The following is a 20,224-nucleotide window of genomic DNA, read 5'->3' on the forward strand; positions in this document are numbered from 1 at the left end:
ACATTAGGAGGAATTTCTTCACAGAAAGGGTGCTTAGATATTGAATGGACTGGCCAGGGAGGTGTTAAATGTTCAAGAAAAGACTGGCCATGGCACTGAGTGACATTCTGACATGGTGGTCTTCAGTCAGAGGTCGTACTGAATGCTCTCTGAGGTCTATTCCAGCCTAATTGATTCTGTGATCTTTGAACACATCAGTGATAATTTGGAAATAATTCCGTAACTATTGGAACTGCAGCACACAGTAAGTAACTCTCAATATGGTTATCAGCACTAACTGATACTGCTGAACACCAATTTTCTGGAGAAGTTTGGGCAAAGTGCTCATCTTTTTCCTCACATCATCATATTAAAGCTACAAGTTTATAAACCTGTGTTGTCTCTCAGTATCACATTCAGGGCATAAAAACCATGACCCAATGTGCATGAATAAGAAATTCAGTCTTCTTCCTCAACCCATCTCCCTCCAAGACTTAGTTGTTTCCCAATGCTGCTGAACTCCCTGACAGTGTATATTTATGCATTTGATCTTGCCAGGATGATAAAGGTGGATGCCTGAAAGTAAAGAAGAACTAATGTAACAGTTTCTGCAAAAAACAAAGAATTTACGGTATCTTTTTTACACTCCAGAGCAACCAGCATAACTGAACACTGTATTTTTTGCAAAGATGTGAAAAGTGAGCAAGAATTACCTAAAAAAAGCAAGTGTTTATTATTCAGCAAATTAATTACTAAGCAAAACTAACTGGGCTATCAAAATGTGAAATCTGTTTCAAGTTCATTATGAATTCTTTCTACAATTATTTTTGTCCCAAATGCATGGAATAAAATACTATTCAATTTTCAAGTTACTTTCTGTTAAAGGGGCTTTGAAAAAGCAGTTTACTTGAACTATAAGGTTAAAAATGTTCAAGAAGTCTTGAAAGAGCCAAAGACCAATATAAACATTCAGCTATTACCTACTTTTCATGGTTTTAGTAATTCAGTGAGAACTCATCTCAGTTTACATTCTGCATCTGCTTTACACATTCATAAGCAATGGCAAACAAAGGCCATTTTCAGGAAAAAAAATTCCTTAAGAGGTAGGCTCTTGTTACAGGAAAAGATCAGTCTATTAAATAGACTTGCACTAGATTTGTATTTATTGCAAATATTTGTATTTACTGTATCTTAGAGGGATTCTAAAAAGGTGTGTCTCTAGACCACAGTTACTCCTTAAAAACAAAAAACAGAAAAAACATTACAACCTTGAAACAAAGTGCAACTTTCTTTCCACACACAACCCTCGTTTATAATAGATTTGAATTTTATCAATTAAAATCTTAAGAGTAGACTAGTGAGTCGGTGAAGGTTACAGTTTAAAAGACAGTGATGACTACTCTGTAACTTCCTATCTTTCATCCAAGGAAAAATTGATGTCTTTCCAGAAGCAGTTCCATGGAGGACTAAGCATAAGCACGTTTTGTCTCAAATATTCTGGCTGTTATGACAAGAAAAGTGTGAGTGAAACAAAGGGTCCATGGAGATAGAGGAGCAGTGTTCTGAGCCAGCTTCCTGCTCAGTCCCTCCTAACTGACCTCCCAGAGAACGGCTCAAAAGGTTGCCTGTGAATGTGCAAACACAACAGCAGGAAAAGTCTTGTTTACATAAGAGGCTGCACCAGGTTAAATGCAAAAGGAAGCACGTGGGCCCCCGTTATGACTTTTTCCATATCTTTCCCTTTCTTTATTTTGCTATCCCAGCACTGGACCATCCACGCAGCAGGACTGACTGCACGAATCTACAGACGGAGAACTTCTTCATTCTTCCTCTCTCTTTTCCACCTTAATTTCTCTCATCCCTTGCTTTGCCTGGGTTGTTAGCCAACACCTTTGGAGTCTAATAGTGGGGGTTCCAGAGTTATAACAACTGTACAATAAAGCACAAGAGCTCCACAGCTTGTGGTCTAGTGGCTTCGTTTAGACTTGTAAGAATTTACAACAAACATCACACTCCTACCAATGGCTTGTAACAATAAACTGGCATGACAGACATGACTCTTGTGAGGCTGAGAGGGACTGAACAGCTCTTGAGCTATTTTTAGCTGGGATGGGTTCAGATATCTCCATCTCCGACTGGGGTACAGGATGGATCAGAAACAGGGAGGAGCAGGACATGACAGCTCAGGAAATTCCAAGCATTGACCCCTTTCCTTTTATGGGAAAGTATGACCTACGCCCATCTTCATATGTGGAGTACTGTGTGTCATGCTGATGGAAACACAAAGAGATAAAAAGATTAATGACTCCTTACTAAAATGTCTAGATAGCAAAAATAGAGAGACATTTCTATAAAATTTGGTTGACTTCTTTACAAAAATGTTCATACAGAGAGCAAGATGAGACAGACTTTTTTTTACTAAAATATTTAGACGGCAAAATTTGGCTGCAAAACATTTGCAAAAGCATTTGAAAGTCTTGGTTGAGCTCTTAAAAAAACATCCAGAAGATTGGCTGACCACTTCCAGAGATGTCTGGATAGAGAGAAAAATGAAAGAACAAAGTTGCAATCTTTGCTGAATATAGAAGGAGACTTACTACACCTCGAGCTCTGCAAGGCTACAAAGCAGGAGAAAATACTGAGAGATGTGCTGGGTACCACAGTAGGGATGATAAGTTGGCCTTGGGAGTACAAGGACTTACAAGTGCTCAGATAAGGAACAAGTATGTGAAATGAAGAGGCAAGACTCGGCTATTTGATTTTCATAAACAGAGAGTGACGCACCCAAGTGAAGGATTCAAAAGTAGTGAGGGATAAGGATGAGGAGGAGAGAACCACACGAGTGTTGGGCATGGCAACAAAGGCAGCTGTGGAAGAGGCTGAAGCCAGAGAAGTGGCTATAGTAAAGACAGAAGTGCAGGCAGCAGTTGCTGTAGAGCAGAAAAAAGTTGCAGAAGAGGAGGCCAAGGGATACTGAGAATCTGAGGTTTGCATACAGATAAATGGTCCTTGAGAGTCCTGGTCCCTCATGCAGTGGGCTGCCTACTGGTCAAGGGGTTTAGGTTTCCCAGAGAAGGAGAGCAGGCCTCAGGAGAGGGAGCTGCTTGCTGCTGAGAGCAATCAGGAAAAGAGACTGAAGGCAGAAGGGCTGTTTGCTGTCAAACATGGTTATATTAGCAGGCTTTCAGCATAGCTTCAGCTTCATGTATATGAGAGAATCTTTCATGAGGAATTGCAGGATGTAGAATCTGGATTCTGCACCACTAATTAAAACTGAAACCAGAGATGATAGACAGGATCAGCAAACTGCTACAAAATAGTGCCATATACCAGAACCAAAATATCAAAGCAGGGTAACTTAAATGAGGAGAAGTAAGAAGCTGTACATACTCCCACCTCAAATATGGAGGTTCAGACTAATCCAAGTTTTTAGTTTAGGCACAGGCAAAAGCACAGAGTTTTAAAGCAGTGGTTCAGGTATTTACCCAAGCCCAATTCCACCCAGTGAGACAATGGCAACCACTTTACTGCTCCAGTGGTACAGGAATGGGCCACGGGAAACAGAATCAATTGTATCTTTCACAAAAGGAAGGACACAAAACAAATTAAATTAAGCAATTAAACTTACACTTAGCAAAATTAGCTTTAACAGATTTTTTCACTATTGGAGCAGAGACTTCAGAAGCCTTTCAGCAGTTACTTATGGATAACTCTCAATGCCCATGATAAAGAATACTGTGCTCACACCAGTTGACAGTATCCTCTTTTCAACCATTGGTTTAGAACAAGGCATTTTTCCATTTTCCTCTCCTACAAGAACTATGACAAAGCAATGAGTGATGTTAACATCAAGCATTTTGACTGCATATTGCTGTTGTTTTATAATATGTACCTAGCACTGTACCCAAGATGTTTCAGCAATGTGTCCATCCTGTTAAACAAGAACTACTGTAATAAGACTCCAACTCAACTTGGAAGCTAATACAAGAATTTGTAAGAATATGGAGGCCTCACAGCCAAGGGTTTTGCCTTGCCATGCCCTACTTCACTCAGGAAGAAATTAGGACTCTTTCTGTTGCCTCAAAGTTTGTCTGCTGTGATGCATAGTACTTGTAACACTTGCCCTGAAGAACTCCCCTGAAATACGGTTCATACTTGGTATTAGAACTTTGAATAGACATATTTGTACTTGCTAAAATTGTAATAGGACCAACATCCTCTACATTTTTCAGGTTAGTACCTGATGGCAGGAATTAGCTTGCCACAGAGCCACAAATAATTATCCTAAATCTTACTGACAATTATAAATGGAGAGCCCCTTTGGGGTTGGTTTGGAGGAGTTCAGATGAAAAATCTTATTCCTAACATTAGAATACCATGCTAGATGGAAATGAGGTGTCTGAATTTTTTCCCTGTGTCCTATCAATGTTCAATTTGACAACCTCTCGGAGATGGATGCACCATCATGTACCCATTATTGAACAAACATAACATGGGATGCTCAGCCTCACCAAAGAGGAGTACTCTGTCACCATCCACAATGCTACTTTATCTGAAGAGGCCTGAGCAAAGATGAAGGAAGCTGCTGACCAGATTGCTGAACAATTCCAAACACTGCAACCAAAGAACTTGTTCAATGAATCAAAACCAGATTTCTTTTGGTTTTAAATCATGGGGTGGGGAAAGTGTTTGACACAAATAGGAACTGTAATATTGGTGGGATTTCTGGTTTTAATGATGAGCATCATGTTTTGCAACTTTTTTGCAACTTTGATTAGCTGCACACTGTCTTCTGCTTCCTCCCTCTCCTAGCCCTGTGTCCAACGTATAGAGATCACCATAGTCAAAGATGAGCTGTATGCCCAACCAATAGTAAGGAATGTCTGAACCACTGGTTGGTGTGGAAGATCTTGCATAAGCATGGTCTGTCTCAAACATTCTGACTGTTTTGGTAGGAAAGCTGTGACTGGAAGACAGGGTCTTGCTGAGGTGAGGCAGCACAGTGCTGAGCCAGCTCCCTGCTCCACCTGGATGGAGATTTGTGCTCACTTCCCCGCCCTGCACTCATTCCTCATTCCCTGGAAGAGAGCTCCAAGGGCTGGCTATGCACTCCAGAACAAAAGAGCACAAAAAATCACATTCACATAAAAGGCTGCACCAGGTTATCGATGAAAGGAAGCAGACTGGGCTCCCCTGCTCTCTTTTTCTCCTCTTTCTATTTCACTGTGTCACAATTCCCAGCTCTGGACCAGCCACACAAGTGAGACCAAGGCATGATCTAAGGACTGATGATATTCTTTTGCTCTCTTCCTTTTCTGCTTTTATTTCTCTTCTCCCTCACTCTGTCTGGGCAAAGCACAGCTATCATTTTCTATTCCATACTCCGTACTGAAGTTTATTGTGGGAGTGGGGAGGTGCAGAAATGCTGTGGTTTGTGAGCCAGCACCTTTAAGTAGAGTGTTGAGGGAGTTGAGAGTTTATTAAAGTGTACCGTAAAAATCACAGGCCTGCTAGCCAGCATTTGTGAAAGCCTTCAAATGTAAGGGCTTGTTAGCCAACACCCTTTAAGTATAAATAGTGAGCTGGTTGCTGGACACAAGGCGGTCATACAAAAAAGCGCAAGAGCTCCCTAAAGCATGTCCAGTGTCTTTGTTGAATCCTGATGAGAATTTATAATGAACACCATGGGCCCTCCTGATGGGTCATGACATGCTCAAGCAGAAATTCCTTTAGCTAGTTTTTTGGTAGTGGTTAAGCATCTTCAGAGGAGGTAAGTTTGAGCAGCAGAGAAATATGTCAAAGGGAAAGGGAAAAATAATGAAGGTGAAGAAAAAGCTGAAGAGTGAATAGGAGGTTTAAGTCAAGTACAGGGTCATGCAATAAAAGTAGTAAATCTAACAATAAGAAGAGGTGAGCAGGAAAGGTAGAGCTTTTACACACCAAACAGCTATTGCTAAAGAACCACCTGATCACATGAAATCAGTCTGTATACTAGAAGATGAGCAGAAACATACTAAGACCACTACACAGCACTGAAAGCCTAGATCTCAAGAGTTTCATTATAGTTCTTTAAAAAGTCTATTCTGACCTCTCAAACTGAAGTATGTGCCCAACCAGAACAGGCAATAATGAATTAAGACAGATGAAGAGGAAGATTCTGGAACTGCAGCTGTTCTACCAAATTAAATATGCATTTACGTATAAACATTATACTTTAAAATACATATAGCTGTACAACCCTCGGACCTCACACAGAAAAACTGTTTAAGCTACTTTTTACACAAGTCCTGAAGCTGCCCTAAGCGCCATAACAAGAAAATGCTCGTATAATTTTGTCCACAAGGGAAATACTAATTCAAAACCATTTAAAAGTTTGAGTCAAAAGAGCACTTGTACAATTCACTTATTTTTAACAATACAGCACTCCTGAAAGCTGCTGTATAAACAGAGCCGTTTATTGCACTTGAGAGAAACCCACACAGTCCTTCTGCACTAGAATATATGCTTACCATTGATACACAAAACATCTGTCATAGGAGATGTCCTGCTGCACCTAAGACAACAGTAGGTCAAAACTGGCATGCTACCATGAGGAATGCAAATACAATTTTAGGATACTGCAGCAGAGATTACAACAACCACACCTGCCAAGGGTAACTGCTTAGACTGCAACATAAACTTAATTCAAGTAACCCCATTCAGGAAGGCTAAACTTGAACTACAACAGGTGCAAAACAGAGAGGAAGTTAAGAGTGCCTCATTTACAATAACAAAACAAGGGTTAAGCATAGGAAAATGACTGCTCTGAAAGCACAGAAGTACAAGCGCCAGAGTAAACAAAAGCTTACATTTAAAAAGGAAAAGGATTATCTGCCACTGTATCTATAACTGTTAGAAAAAAGTCCTGGCACTGTCTCAAATAGGAGAAGAACAGGAAATGTAAGAGGAAAAATTGAAAAGTCCACTATATACACTCAAGAGTTCTTTCAGCACTAGTAGTACATTACATATATAATTAACTGTATTGGTTCTTAAGTGACTTCAAACTAAGTTACTCAATAAAGTTGCTCCAAGCTTTTTACTCATCTGGGAACAAGCAGCTCTAACACTGAGATATTTGGAAATCAAAAAAGTAAATGTTGCCAACAACAAGTATCACCTGTGACAGCTGAAATGGGTTGAAATGGCAGCCAAGCTTACTAAGCTGTATATGTCATAAGAAACCTTTTCTCAAAACCAATCAGATAAAAAAGTTGTCTTGCTCTACATTATCAAGTAATTAGTGCTTAAAAAACCTGACTACTTTGCAATATATTTCTAAATGTGCTTTGGAGTAGACAGCCTTTAAGTAGAAGAATTCTCAGACTATTTTCAGCTTTCACCAGACATACAGAGTAAGTTCAAGATATGTTGAAACAAAATGAGTATAAATTTGATTCAACACATAATAACCCTCAAAACTGTATTCAATGTTGCTCTCTCAAGCCATAATTTGCATGTTTTAAAAACTTCTACTACTCCCAAAGTATTTCCCAAAGCAAGAAGAGTAATACCAGTATTTTTCAGGAGTTTATTATGTTTGTAATGCTTTTCAGATTTCTTATCTAAAGCCATGCATTTTGGCTCCCACGGTTTACCTTTCACTTTACGAAACCATACTATGCTACATAAAAAGTTCTTTGCTACTGCAGCAGCAAGAAACCAACCAGAGTCCTAAAAGTCCTTCAATGATAAGAGGTAACCAAGTGAATTTCATCATTAAATACTTCAGTTATGAACACGGTCATTTACCAAGAAGTTAAAAAAATCCAGAAGCAAAATATGGTGTTACCAAAGGAGTTCCAATGATTGAGAAAAAGCCAAACAATGACGTATTAACACAATAGCCAAAAGTATAATGTTTGCAAAAGAAGTAAACATATTACACAGCATTGCAAATAAAACATGTCTAACAAAGTGATGTGTAAATACCAGCAGTTCTAGATGAAAATACTGGGGGGCAGGAGTGTGGACATTGAAACACATGCAGCCTCAAGAATTCTGGAGTTTCTCTATAGTCACCTGATGTTAAGATTCACAGTAAACTTGTTGCTCCTCTACTTGTTGGACAACAAAGGAGGCTACTAAGATAACTGCCGTAGAACACATCCTTGAAGCAGCATTAAACCATCACTGATTTTGCAAACACAGATTTAGCCTTGAAAACAGTGGCAGCAATTAAAAACTACTTTTACTCGATATGGCCAAACTACACAATTACATCTATCACTAACTGCTTTTATCTAATTCAATGAAATCATACAAAACTATTAAAGGCTCCAATTAAAAAAATCAACCCATTAACATCTGAAAGGAAGAATCTGATTAGTTTCTCATCCCAAAACCTTTAAAAAAAATATTAACTTACCAGCTTAATTGCCACATAGTCATTTGTGTACAAATTTTTTCCTTGAAAAAAGAATAAAAAACAAATGTGAGACACTGGCTTTTCTGTTCATGTAAAGGCCATTTAAATATCAAGAAAGTCTTCAAACTATCTTTCATCTAAGGTGCTAGCAAAGTGGCAGTGACTTAGGAAATGTGGGTTTATTAATCCAATACCTTAATTTAAAAAGATTTTTTCCTTGAATACTGTAAGAGGTGGAAATTTCACAGAGTTGCAGATATTGTACCAAGTTTGTGATTTTTTTGTACTGAAAAAGCGTGAAAATTGGTAAATCACAATAACTAGAATGTGCGATTTTCAAAATTATTGCTGAAAATTATTTTAAATTTATTTTTTAATTACCATGCAATTTTGAAACACCAGCCACTAATTAAAACTAGAATTAACTACTTAATTAATTGAGGACTGTTTTATTCCTTAATTATGTATTTTACTAAGCTAAAACTTAGGACAGGACAACAACATTCCTGACCATTTCCTAAATGGCATTACACCATTTAGGAAATATATCTGCTGCTTTAAAGGGGATTCTACAACTGGGTAAGATCTTTCCAATAAGCTTCACTTCAAACCGTATGCAATGACTAAAGTTAAGCAAGTTTTATAGGTGTAAAATTAAAAAACAGCAGATAAAGGATAGATTAAGTAGTCACTTTCAACATTTGTTATTTCTTTACAATTTTCAAATGCAGTTAATGTATATTATTCTTAATGATAATTCTCCTTTTTTCTCTGTAGTATTACTCAGGTCTGAATTTCCTATGTTTATTTCAGTTTGTTAAAGAAATCATATGGGGAAAAGATGAGGACCAAGTCTAAAAAGTTCCCTGTGAAGAAAGTTACACAGAATCACAGAATATTCTGATTTGGAAGGGACCTACAAGGACACTGAGTCCAACTCTTAAGAAAATGCCCCACAGAGGGACTGAAACCACAACCATGCTTTGACCAAGTGAGTTACACCAATAGTCAAATACTAGGAAGTGCTGATGAGTCTTTTAAAAAATAGAGTACATCTGTAAAGCTGAAACAAGATGCATTAAAAGCTTACATCTCTTAGCAGATCAAACTTCACAAAAAAAACCCCAAAAACAAATAACCTGAGGGCTTCACAACAACAAACACATAATTAATATGATCAGTAGGCTATAAAGGGGGTTACAGTCCCCTATGTAGGGACTACAGTGGATATCCAGGCATCCTAACTATTTCTTACTGGATGACCATATCAGTTACATTTTTGGTAACAAATGTACTTTGCAGTTGTTTCTGTGTCTCTGCATGGTATTAGAATCTATAAGAAGCAGTAGTCCTGCTCATCCATCTCTTAGCTATGTACATCACCTACTCTGAGTAAGTAAGAAACCCAGTTACATTTAAGGAACTGGATACTGAGTTCCAAAAGTTGTAATGACATGCTCATTCTGAAGTAGCACCAGCAGGGACATGAAGTTTCAGGTGATCAGTCAGGACAATCCTCTCTTTAAAATACAGCAGACACACATATGTAAAACATCACTGCTGATCTATCCATAAACACACAACAAGTATTGAGTAATGTGTCTCTTTCAACAGCAACAAGTTCTCTCCTTACTACCTTATCAGCTTATTTTAACTGTATCAGTTTAATTTAACTCTAACAGAGAGTCTGAAAATTAACAGCTCAATATCCAAAGCAATTTAGTCCTCTGCAAGCTAATGACTGAAGACCACAAAGAGTAATCTGCTACAGAAAGCCAATTTCCCATTTGATCCACAAGCCACTACTGAAGCATGACCTCCAATTTCTTCTCAGATGGAAGAACAACAGCTCCCAACACATAACTGAATTTTTGTCTTCTGCGCACCAATTCATCACTCTACAACTCCAATCCTCCTTTAAGTTCCTCAGGTCTAACCTTAGGACATATGCTCAAAATATATTCCATTTGTAGACGTACATATAAAAAAACTAAGCACTTGAGTACACCTTTGTAGAAAGGGTGCATAGTAAGTACTTGATACTGTAGCAAAGCAAATGAAAAAATAAAAAAATTAAATCAGATTCTACAATAGCAATGTTAACTCTTGCTTTCAGTAACTTACATTTAAAACATCTTCCTCACAAAAACCAAAAAATAGGGATTTGAAATATCTAGAATATAAACAAAACCCACAGACATTAAAATCAGAAAGGCTGCACTCATTCTGGTGACGGTTGCAGGACAGTACAATGACCCATAATCTCCCTCCAATTCCTTTTACTTACTTGCTTTACTTTATTTCAGTACTATCAAACTGTAAGTCTTAACTAATTTAATATTGTATTTAAAATAAAATACATTGTTTCACTGTAACAACTGCAAGTAAGTTAATCAGATATTAATCCTTAATCAGCTCTGTACTTTGTGACCAAAAAAAAAGACGGACAAAAAATTACCTTTACTAGTTCGCAGTTGCCTTTATGTAGAATTAATTTTGCTGGTTTGAACCTTCTGAGAGGTTTGAAACAAAATTTAAGATTTGAAGGCACTATGCAAAAGTTTAGCAAGTGAGGAAGAGCAATTTTTCAGCTTGATTTGTGGACTGCAAAGTCATGTATGCAACACTGTAAATGTCAAAATGTATCAATTTTGTGTAACTATTAATAGTAGTAACAAGAGTACCTATTAATGAGACTGCAAAATTCAGTGTCCTAAGTCAGAACTGCAGCAATATTTTCTTAAATTCCTCTACAGTATTAATTTGCCAAGCTTGTTTACATCCTGACAGCTCCCAGAACACACTATATTAAAAACATATTGTTTTACGCAAACACTGTATCACAAATATTGTCTGACGGGCAATGAGTATTACTTCTACCACAGGCACTGATCAACAGAAACACCACCTATATGGCCCACCAATGCCTCACTGTGAAACCCACCTCTATTAAATGCATGAAGCACTTTAACTCAAGCCTGCTAACAATACTAGAGTAAATTCTTGCCATTAAGTGTCAAACTGTATTTATTAAAACATAGTTGAACTTACATATCTTGAAAACCCTAACTAATCATGCTGTCCCATCTTGGAAAAACAAGTTCCCAAATCTAAACACGTAGTTTTCCAAAAGAACACACCCATCATGTCTATTAATAAATGCTAGCATTTCCAGCTTTGTTGTTTAAATTCTGCAAAACTCTATAGGTCCTTTTCAGTCTGCCTTCTCCACCATCTGATTTTCAGCCATCTGTTCAGAAGAGAAGTAGAGTGACTGAGTTATCCCAAATTTTCTCTACAGATGGATTCTCACTGTCCTGTTCAACAGCAGCTCAAATGTTTAACATCACTACATTAAAAAAGAAACCAAGGAATTTCCTTGTTCACCAGTATTAAAAAGTCTGCAGTACCTGGTTACAGCATCTCCAAGAGATTGGCCAGACCTACAAGATGGGGATGTGTCTCATACGTTTAGCCCTAAATATACCTCAATAAAGTGCTTCAGGAAGTCAGAAAAGACTGCTACAATAAGCATCATATAACTTCCACATCTTGGAAGAGAAAAGTGACTGAATTTAGGAGAGCACTGCACATAGCTAGAAAACATTTTACTCACAGGAAGTATCCTGCTACACAGATTCTTCAAGTCATCAAGCTTGCACCGGCTGAGGTAAAACCACAAAAGATGGGCTGAATATACCTTGCACATCTGAAGCTTTAAGGCAGTTTGAAGAGCTGCACGGTATTCATAGAGAAATTTTCTTGCCTAGACTGCATAAAAATGGCCTTGAACAATGTAAACTGAAATAAATAAACAAGGATCTTACCTAACCGTAGTTCTCCAAAATTACCACATCCAATTTTTTTACCAACTCTGAAGTTAGGGCCAACCATTAACACTCCAGAATTTGAAGAACCACTTCCACGTGGATTATGGCCTGATCTCCCACTAGGCCGTGCCATTCTTTCATCTGGTTTGTCTTTGTCTTTCTTTTTATTTTCCATGTCAAATTTACGGTACTCCACTTTGATTTATTCCTCTTTTTAAAAATCAGTATAAGCAAATTCCAATTGGACAAGGTGAGAATGAAAACATCATGAGTGAAATGCCCAGCTGGTTACTGTGGGTGAGCAGTCAACAGCAGCATGTTCATTCTGTTTGCAAAGCCTCGGTGGTATTTGTAGTAAAACGTATTTCCAGAAGGTACAACACCAGCGATATTTCCTAGTCTTTAGAGGAATTCTGTTAAAAGAAAAACAAAGTTATTCAACACAGTAAGATTCTTGTACAAAATTACCTTTCCCTTCAACTAGACACACAATTAAGCTTTAACTAACTATACTTGCTTTACAGATCTATGAAAAGCACTACTTAAGGGTTAATTCTATTTCTAATATGTAACAGCAAGTGTTATTGTAGTGACTGAAGTGTACTAAAATTTCAACATTTCAAGCAATAGTTATTTTTTAAAAAGCAACAAAAACACCCTATAAAACTTCTTCCTGAATAAACACACTTAAAATTGATGCTTGGACACACTCACTTCACCTTATGTCAGTTCAAATGAAAGCATTTTATTTGTTTCCCTGAAATAGTATCTGCTGTTTTAAGCAAATGCTCAAACTGCACAGTTATTGAAGTAATAGAAATATCTTGTATTTTCTGAACTGTAATTTCTGAAATGCTCAATTTATAAACTCATGGCAAGGACACTCAAGTTCTTTCAGTAACTCCTAGAATCTGAAACTAAACTATATTTACTTATTCTCCCCTACTATACTTCTGTCATAAATCTGTTTCCCTGCTCCCCTTCTCCCTTGTTTAGCATCATTGCCTAGACACGAATTCCCACATGGATTTCAGCAAAAACAATGCTATCTTACTACTGCAATAAAGAATCACAAGAAGGCTTTTGTTTTTAAATCTCAGCTATAAGAACAATGGATATTGTTTTCTATTTGATGACAGTGGCGTAAAACCCCATAATTCAGAAGTTTCTACACCGGCAAAATTCCACAATGAGTTAAATGTCTGTGCAAAATTCTTTTCCTACATTTGTTTCAATGTTGGGAATACACTGAAGTAATGGAGAACATCCTCTGGAAAAATGTACTTCATGTGCTACAGCCTATTTTAAAGGCAGTCACCAGGAGCTTATTTTTAATACTTTGAGCTGAAGACACTTTTATTTTGTAAACCAATTTCTCACAAAGTAAAATTATTACTCATATCACAGCTTACCACAAAATTTCAAAAATCAAAGAGGTAGTTGTGAAAAATACACCAAATAATATGAACAGTCACCTGAACAGTTGCATCTGCTAAATCACACATAGTTATAGCATGGTTATAACTACATGTCATTTAAAAATCATTAATCAACAGCTGACTAACATATTACCCGAACAAGGAAGTACATGGAAATTTGTTTGGCAAAGAAATATGACCACAATACTGTGAAAGGGGGAATGAAAGGCTTGTTCTGAGAACAATCAAAAAACTCAAATGCAGATTACAATCCAAGATGACTTGCTTAACGCCAGGAAAAAGGACTTCAGCAGTGAGTAATGAAACTTGTGGTTTTTTATGGTACAGACAGAAGCGTTTAAGAGAAAAGGGGACATCCAACATAATCTTGCACGCTTTCAGATACACTAAAGTCACCTTCTAAACCACAGATCTCAAAGGAACTGACTCGATGGGAAGCAATAGGTAATTTTCCCTCATCCACTATGCTACAAAGGCATAGCAGAAGGAAAGGAAGAAATAAGGAAGCTAGACATTAAGTGTGTGGAAGTAGAACTTCAAAGTCACCATTCAGTTCTTAGAATGCAGGTCAGCATGTTTGATGCAAAAGAATGCAACTAGACGTTTTAGGTACCAAAGAAAAGAAGAATTCCCTATTTTACTAGCTTTTTCAGGAAGAACCAACAATAAACAACCCTAGAATTTTTAGTGTACCAAATACATGACAAACAACATCAATTTTGATTTCCAGAAATGTGTCTATTATATGGACAAATCCATTACACAGTAACTTATGTGTAATAGATTTCCTCCTTTCCTCCTGTTGAACCAACAGATACTCCACTTACATTACAAGCAAGCTTTCTTATATAAACTGAAATTAGTACCTTTTTATAAGATATTTGCTAAATAACCAACACAAGTCCCTCACATTTTCCCCCCACTACATATCTAAAGGAAGACATGGAAGTATTCCTTGTCACAGTTTCTCCAGGACACAGGTGTTCTCTTACATTTTCCTAATAAAATAATCTGCAACTAACTCAAAACAAGGACAGTGCTTATGACTTTCTCCATTTTGAAGTTCCTGTGCAATATTTTATGATGTATTTACCTTAAAAATACAAAACTTTTTCATGGTTGTATTTATTTCTATTGTACTTACCTATGACAGTGTTATAATGTTGATGCCTGTATCTTCTCTTCACCATAATGCTCACATTCTAAAGAAAAAGCACCAAAAGGCAAAGAGATATATTTATATAGTATTTGCAATTACTTATCATGTAAAAAATTCTGATACAGAATGAAAGTACAGGGTTTTTTTTACTATTAAGGAAGATGCAGCAGATTTGCCTCAAAGACTCAACGTCATTTACATTAGGGAATATTGTTAGGATTTAAATAATTGTTCTTAGTTCAAAAAGATACAGGACTAAATATCAGGACAATGGCAAACACCATCAAAGCCAAGTTGACAAAGCAATATCAAAGGAGTGAAATTACTATGTTCAAGTGTGAAGAGAAAGGCAAAAGAAGCTATAAAAAAGTCAAAATGGTATTACATAGAAGAAAAAGTAATTAGATCTCAATTATAAATTAAATCTCAAATCTATATTGACTGAGACAAAAAATAAAACAAGACTGGAAGAAAGCAAGTAACTTCAGAGTAACTGAAATGCACAACTAACAACAGCTAGCAGGGATTTCTTTTTTTTTGTGTGTAATCTGATAGATTTTTCCAAGCCCTGTAGAGAGACTGCATGAAAAGTAAGGAAAGGCACAGTAAAGAAAAATGACAACAGGGTTCCAATTGACTCACAACTCACACACCTAACACTTCCAGAAGTATCCCTAGATTAGAGCTATAAATCTACACATCTCTCTAAAACTCTTCTTGAAAATGTCCCAATTAACACTACTGAAGAGTATATGCAACATAAGACCCCTATTCTGTAGCAACAATGACTCTCTAGGACACTACATAAGGCAGAATAAAAGAACAGCTCATTTAAGCATCTTCTTTATTCATACATTTCTCAAATGCCTGTTCCTGCAGCAACAGCAGGAACACCACTGTAATTATATGCAAGCTTACATGTTCCAAAGTGTTGTCATGACAATGCTCATACGCAAGTGTGCAAGTCACCTTTAAAAAAATCCAACTTACTATCTACCTCATTCCTTTTTCATGTTCCAGATTTACTCCTAAACAAACTAACTAAGAGAACATTCAAGTAGCTAAATAGGACATTGCACTGCCCAGGAATGACAAACTTAAACGAAACATGCAACCATAACTGCTCCCTTGGGTAACATAAGCAGTACCCTTCATTGTAATTACAAGATCATGCATCACTGATAGTATCAATATACTAACATTTTGCTCTACTTTTAAGAAAAGCATATAGCAGCAAAAGAGCTACAGAGGAAAATAAAAATTTGATAGAGCTTTAAATTACATTGGAAGAAGCAAAAGGACATAAACAGGTTTGACAGTGATAAGCAATGGGATGGTATGCCAAAACTCAAGGAACTGAGTGCTGGTGAGATCCTAAAACTGGTCCAGGAGGTGTCAGCTACAACGGACCACACCCAAAATGTTTCCACACCAACACACACAGCATGAGGATCATCACTGGAATAAGTGAAACCTGGTGAGATGAACCCCTTGATTAGAGTGCCATGTTGGATGGTCACAAGCTCTCCAGGAGGGACAGGCAGGACAGGTGAGCTGGAAGGGCTGGAATACGGCCCAGCCAGTGATCCCAGGCTGACAAGTCTCTGAGTAAGGATTAAGGGACAAAAGAATAATGCGGATGCCATTGTAGGAGTCTACTATAGGCCACCTATCCAGGACAATGATTCCAGAAAATTACTCTGAGGAACTAAGGGACACCTTCAAAACAGCTGCCCTTGTCACACAGCTCCACAAATAGGTCCAGAACAGTCCGAAATCTGGGTAGTCTTACAATACTAATTGAGCCAGCTACAAAAGGTGCCCTCCTTGATGTGTTGGGGAAGATTGCATGAACGAAGTCATGACTTGGCCACAGTGAAACCTTGGCCACAGTGACCACAAAGCAATTGAGTTTAAAATCACCATTATCAGGAGAAAAAGTGACAGCAAAATTTCAGTCCTGGGCATGACAAGAGCTGACTTCAAGCTTTTAAAAGAATCAGTAAGATGGCCTGAGGGAATGGTTTTGAGGGTGCTGGGGCCCATCAGATCTGGTCATTTTTTAGGTCCCAGGGGCACAGGAACAGGAAGTTTCAAAATGTCCTAAGTCAAGCAGAAGAGGGAGAAGGCCAGCTTGGTTGAGCAGGAATCTTTTCTCAGAAAAAAGGCAAAAAGTGAGCTGTATGCCCAGTGGAAGGAAGGCCTGATGAAGGGAAGAACTACAGAGATGTAGCTGTAGCCAGTGACAGAACCTGAGGGAACGGCATGAAGTTGTGTCAGGGGAGATTTAGGTTGGATATTAGGAAAAGTTCTTCACCCAGAGGGTGACTGGGCACTGGAGCAGCTCCCCAGGTAAGTGGGCACAGCACCAGCCTGACAGAGCTCAAGAAGTGTTTGGTCAACGCTCTCAGGCACATGGGGTGACTCTGGGGGTGTCCTGTGCAGGACCAGGAGTTGGACTTCAATGATTTTTCTGGGCCCATTCTAACATGGGATATTTTATTCTTTTATGAAAGACTGTAAAGAAACAGTCCTGGTTTCAGCATGAGGCATTTAAAATTCACTCAGCCTTCTGGCATTTTCATACTTCTGCAGTTTCTCACCTCTCAAGTATCTGTTCACATACTTCTAACCCCAAGGGCTCATGATTTTTGGCAGTTACAGTAATTTAGCAACACAGCTTCTTCTCACATCTTCTACAAGAGTGAAGAGAAAGTTACTAGTGCCTCTGCCACAAATTTCCAAGATACTTTCTCTAACTATATGTAATTTTTGTTGAATACTTCACCTACTACAGTCTTCAACTGAGATGAAGAACAGTCACATTCACTTTCCAAAGATCATTTCCATGTTACAAATACATCTGTACTGCAGAAAAAATAACACAAGATTCCATCCAACAAAACTCTTTTAGAAATATTTAAGAGCAGAAAATCTGAAATTCATACTACAAATCTGAAACCAAGCAAGAATTTCACTGGGATATCATAATAAAAAACTCAAACATCTAATCAACTGTTTCTGCTATTTTTGTATGCATCATGGAAAAATTAAGCTGTTCTTTCTAGATTAGTTATTACTGCATTATTTACATTCATTTTTATATACACGTCTCTATGCAACAGAGGAAATCTACAAAATTCCAAATCCAGAGCAAACAGGATCCTAATTGAAGATCCCTTGAAAGTTTAGGACAGCAGTTTCTAACTGTGAAAAAGTTTTCAAACAGAATTTGAATTGGAAAATATCTCTGAGGTTATATATTATTTAGTTAGATCCACTGTTTTATTTAAAATGAAAAATAAACATTTAATGACAGAAGAGTGGATTTCATTATTTTCACTTTAGTCCAACAAAAGCAATGTAGGCTTGGACATGACTTTAACATGACTTTAACATGACCAATAGTTGAGCTGCTATTCCAATAATTTATATTACAAATAAATAGGTCTATAGCTTTATTTTTTGTATAATATTTTTCAAGTAAAAACTAAAATAAAAAGTTGTTTAATGATTCATTGCATGACTCAAATAAATGTAACCAAATTATTACTTCATCATTTTTCAGATTTCCAAAGCAGAAATAATATGCTAAATCATTACACTTCACTGAAAACTAAAAACAAAATTAGTGTGCTGAAATATTCAGTACGTAAAACTTCCACAGATGGTACATACTCATGATGTCAGCTTTGAAAAACAAAGAACATTTTCAAACAAATTTCTGCTGACACAATTTATCTCTCCAGTTATCAGTAACCTGTATCAAAATCGCTCATCACTGAATCATTTTGGAAGTCGTAGATGGTGTTCTTCATATGTGACCTGACCACAATGAAAACTTATTAATCAATAACACATTTTGCTCTAAACAATATAATCTACTTCATACACTTGGGGAATTCTAAGACTAATGGCATCTGATTTTACAGTTTTTTAAATTTTTTTTCACATAAAAACAAAATACAGCTTGGTATTATCTGCTTCTCATATTTTCAGAAGTTAGTTGTTTCATCAAAGACTATTTTATTCTCCCATTCCTTAGGTACTTATTCTAACTTCAATTAGTTAAACAATTACCTTGAAAGCACTGTAAAAAGAATATGCAAATTCTCTAAACAACATCTTCTTCCTTCCCCCCCAAAAAACCCCTGTATTTTGTAGTAGACATGAACTAATCCAAGATCAAAGAATGGTCTTTTCCAGCTTCAGATGGGAAGACTGCTGTCTCCACATAATAAAATAAGAAACATACAAGAAGTGGCAATGCAGCTAAATAAGATCTTCAGCAGGATCAACTTTCAAGCCATCAAAAACCACAGCCACATCACTTCTCTGCCAGTTTGCCTTTCCAAATACTTAACTACAGAACCCACATTTGCTACATTTCCTTCACAGAGAAAAAGTACATGATACACTAGTAAGTTCGAAATCCTTCCTAGAGTTTCATCAGCAAAGAAGGAAAACACACAAAGCAATTGCTACCTCTTGATCACATAAAATTTTTCACACTTCAGAAGACATGGGTGTTTATTTAAGAAAAAAATATAATAACCTTATTTCAAAGGCAAATGAAATCTCTTTATAACAGATCATGCAGGAGCTCAACTCTGCAGTTTATTTCTCAGTGTGCATGGCCTCAAAACACTTATTTTGGTTCATGCTCTTCATCACTGCAAAGCAACTAACAGATCACAAGTGCGCATAAATTTTGTTTGCATTACCAGAACTTCCAACAATACGATGTTTGTACCTTCTACACTATTTCTTTCTTACTTAAAAGTCTCGGTTTTCCACAGATTATTATTTTCACTTTCTGAAACTCAGACAACAGTACTGTTCTCGCAGTATTCAGTCTTTTGCCACATCTGCCTTCTGTAATATCAACCAATTCTAGACTCAGCTAAATTTTGCAAAAGCAAGAATGGAATTTATTCATTTTGGTGTACAAACTAGACTCTCAGCATTCCTAAAAAATACAGTTGTTTTAAAATAGGTATTTGCTTACTCTTACAGATATATATGATTTTCCTCATAAAACAAGGGTTTAGGTAACAATGTAAGTCTATATACATAGAGTCTCAACCTTCAAATACATACAAATGAGATGCACTGAAAGACGAAACCAAATTGAAAGAGTCAAGGTAAATCCAAGTATCTTTCTTATGAAAGTATTTAGAAAACAAAGCCTTCTGAAGTCTTGTTTTCATCTCCAGTGGTATATATATTAAATAAAAAATTAGATTTTTCTCTTACCATATAAACCACCACACACCATTTTCAACAAAAATAATTAATTTGAGATTCTAGAATAAGTGTTTCAATTTTCACGTATATACACATTTCCCTAGGGAAAGTACATCAACAAACCACATATGGCCACATATAATCCTCCTTAAATGCACAAAAT

At 36.9% G+C, this 20,224-nt stretch overlaps 1 protein-coding gene across 3 annotated transcripts in view; it reads right to left on the reverse strand.

The window, feature by feature from the left end:
- CSNK1G3 (casein kinase 1 gamma 3) overlaps positions 1 to 14,859 on the reverse strand; it is a 55,222-nt gene extending 40,363 nt beyond the window's left edge. For 2 of the 3 annotated variants that reach the window (XM_054283233.1, XM_054283224.1), the window contains exons 1-3: positions 14,800 to 14,859; positions 12,214 to 12,629; positions 8,387 to 8,427 (exon numbers count right to left, since the gene is read on the reverse strand). In XM_054283233.1, the coding sequence (XP_054139208.1) occupies positions 8,387 to 8,427; positions 12,214 to 12,391 (219 nt within the window). In that variant the 5' untranslated portion in view covers positions 12,392 to 12,629; positions 14,800 to 14,859. Of the gene's footprint in view, positions 1 to 8,386; positions 8,428 to 12,213; positions 12,630 to 14,799 lie in introns of those variants that run through there. The other variant, XM_054283241.1, reaches the window with a different exon arrangement.
- Positions 14,860 to 20,224: the final 5,365 nt, after the last annotated feature.

Source organism: Melozone crissalis, unplaced genomic scaffold, assembly GCF_028551555.1.
Source record: "Melozone crissalis strain CALT ecotype California unplaced genomic scaffold, PUWL_Pcris_2 ptg000005l_1, whole genome shotgun sequence".
Lineage (NCBI taxonomy): Eukaryota > Metazoa > Chordata > Aves > Passeriformes > Passerellidae > Melozone > Melozone crissalis.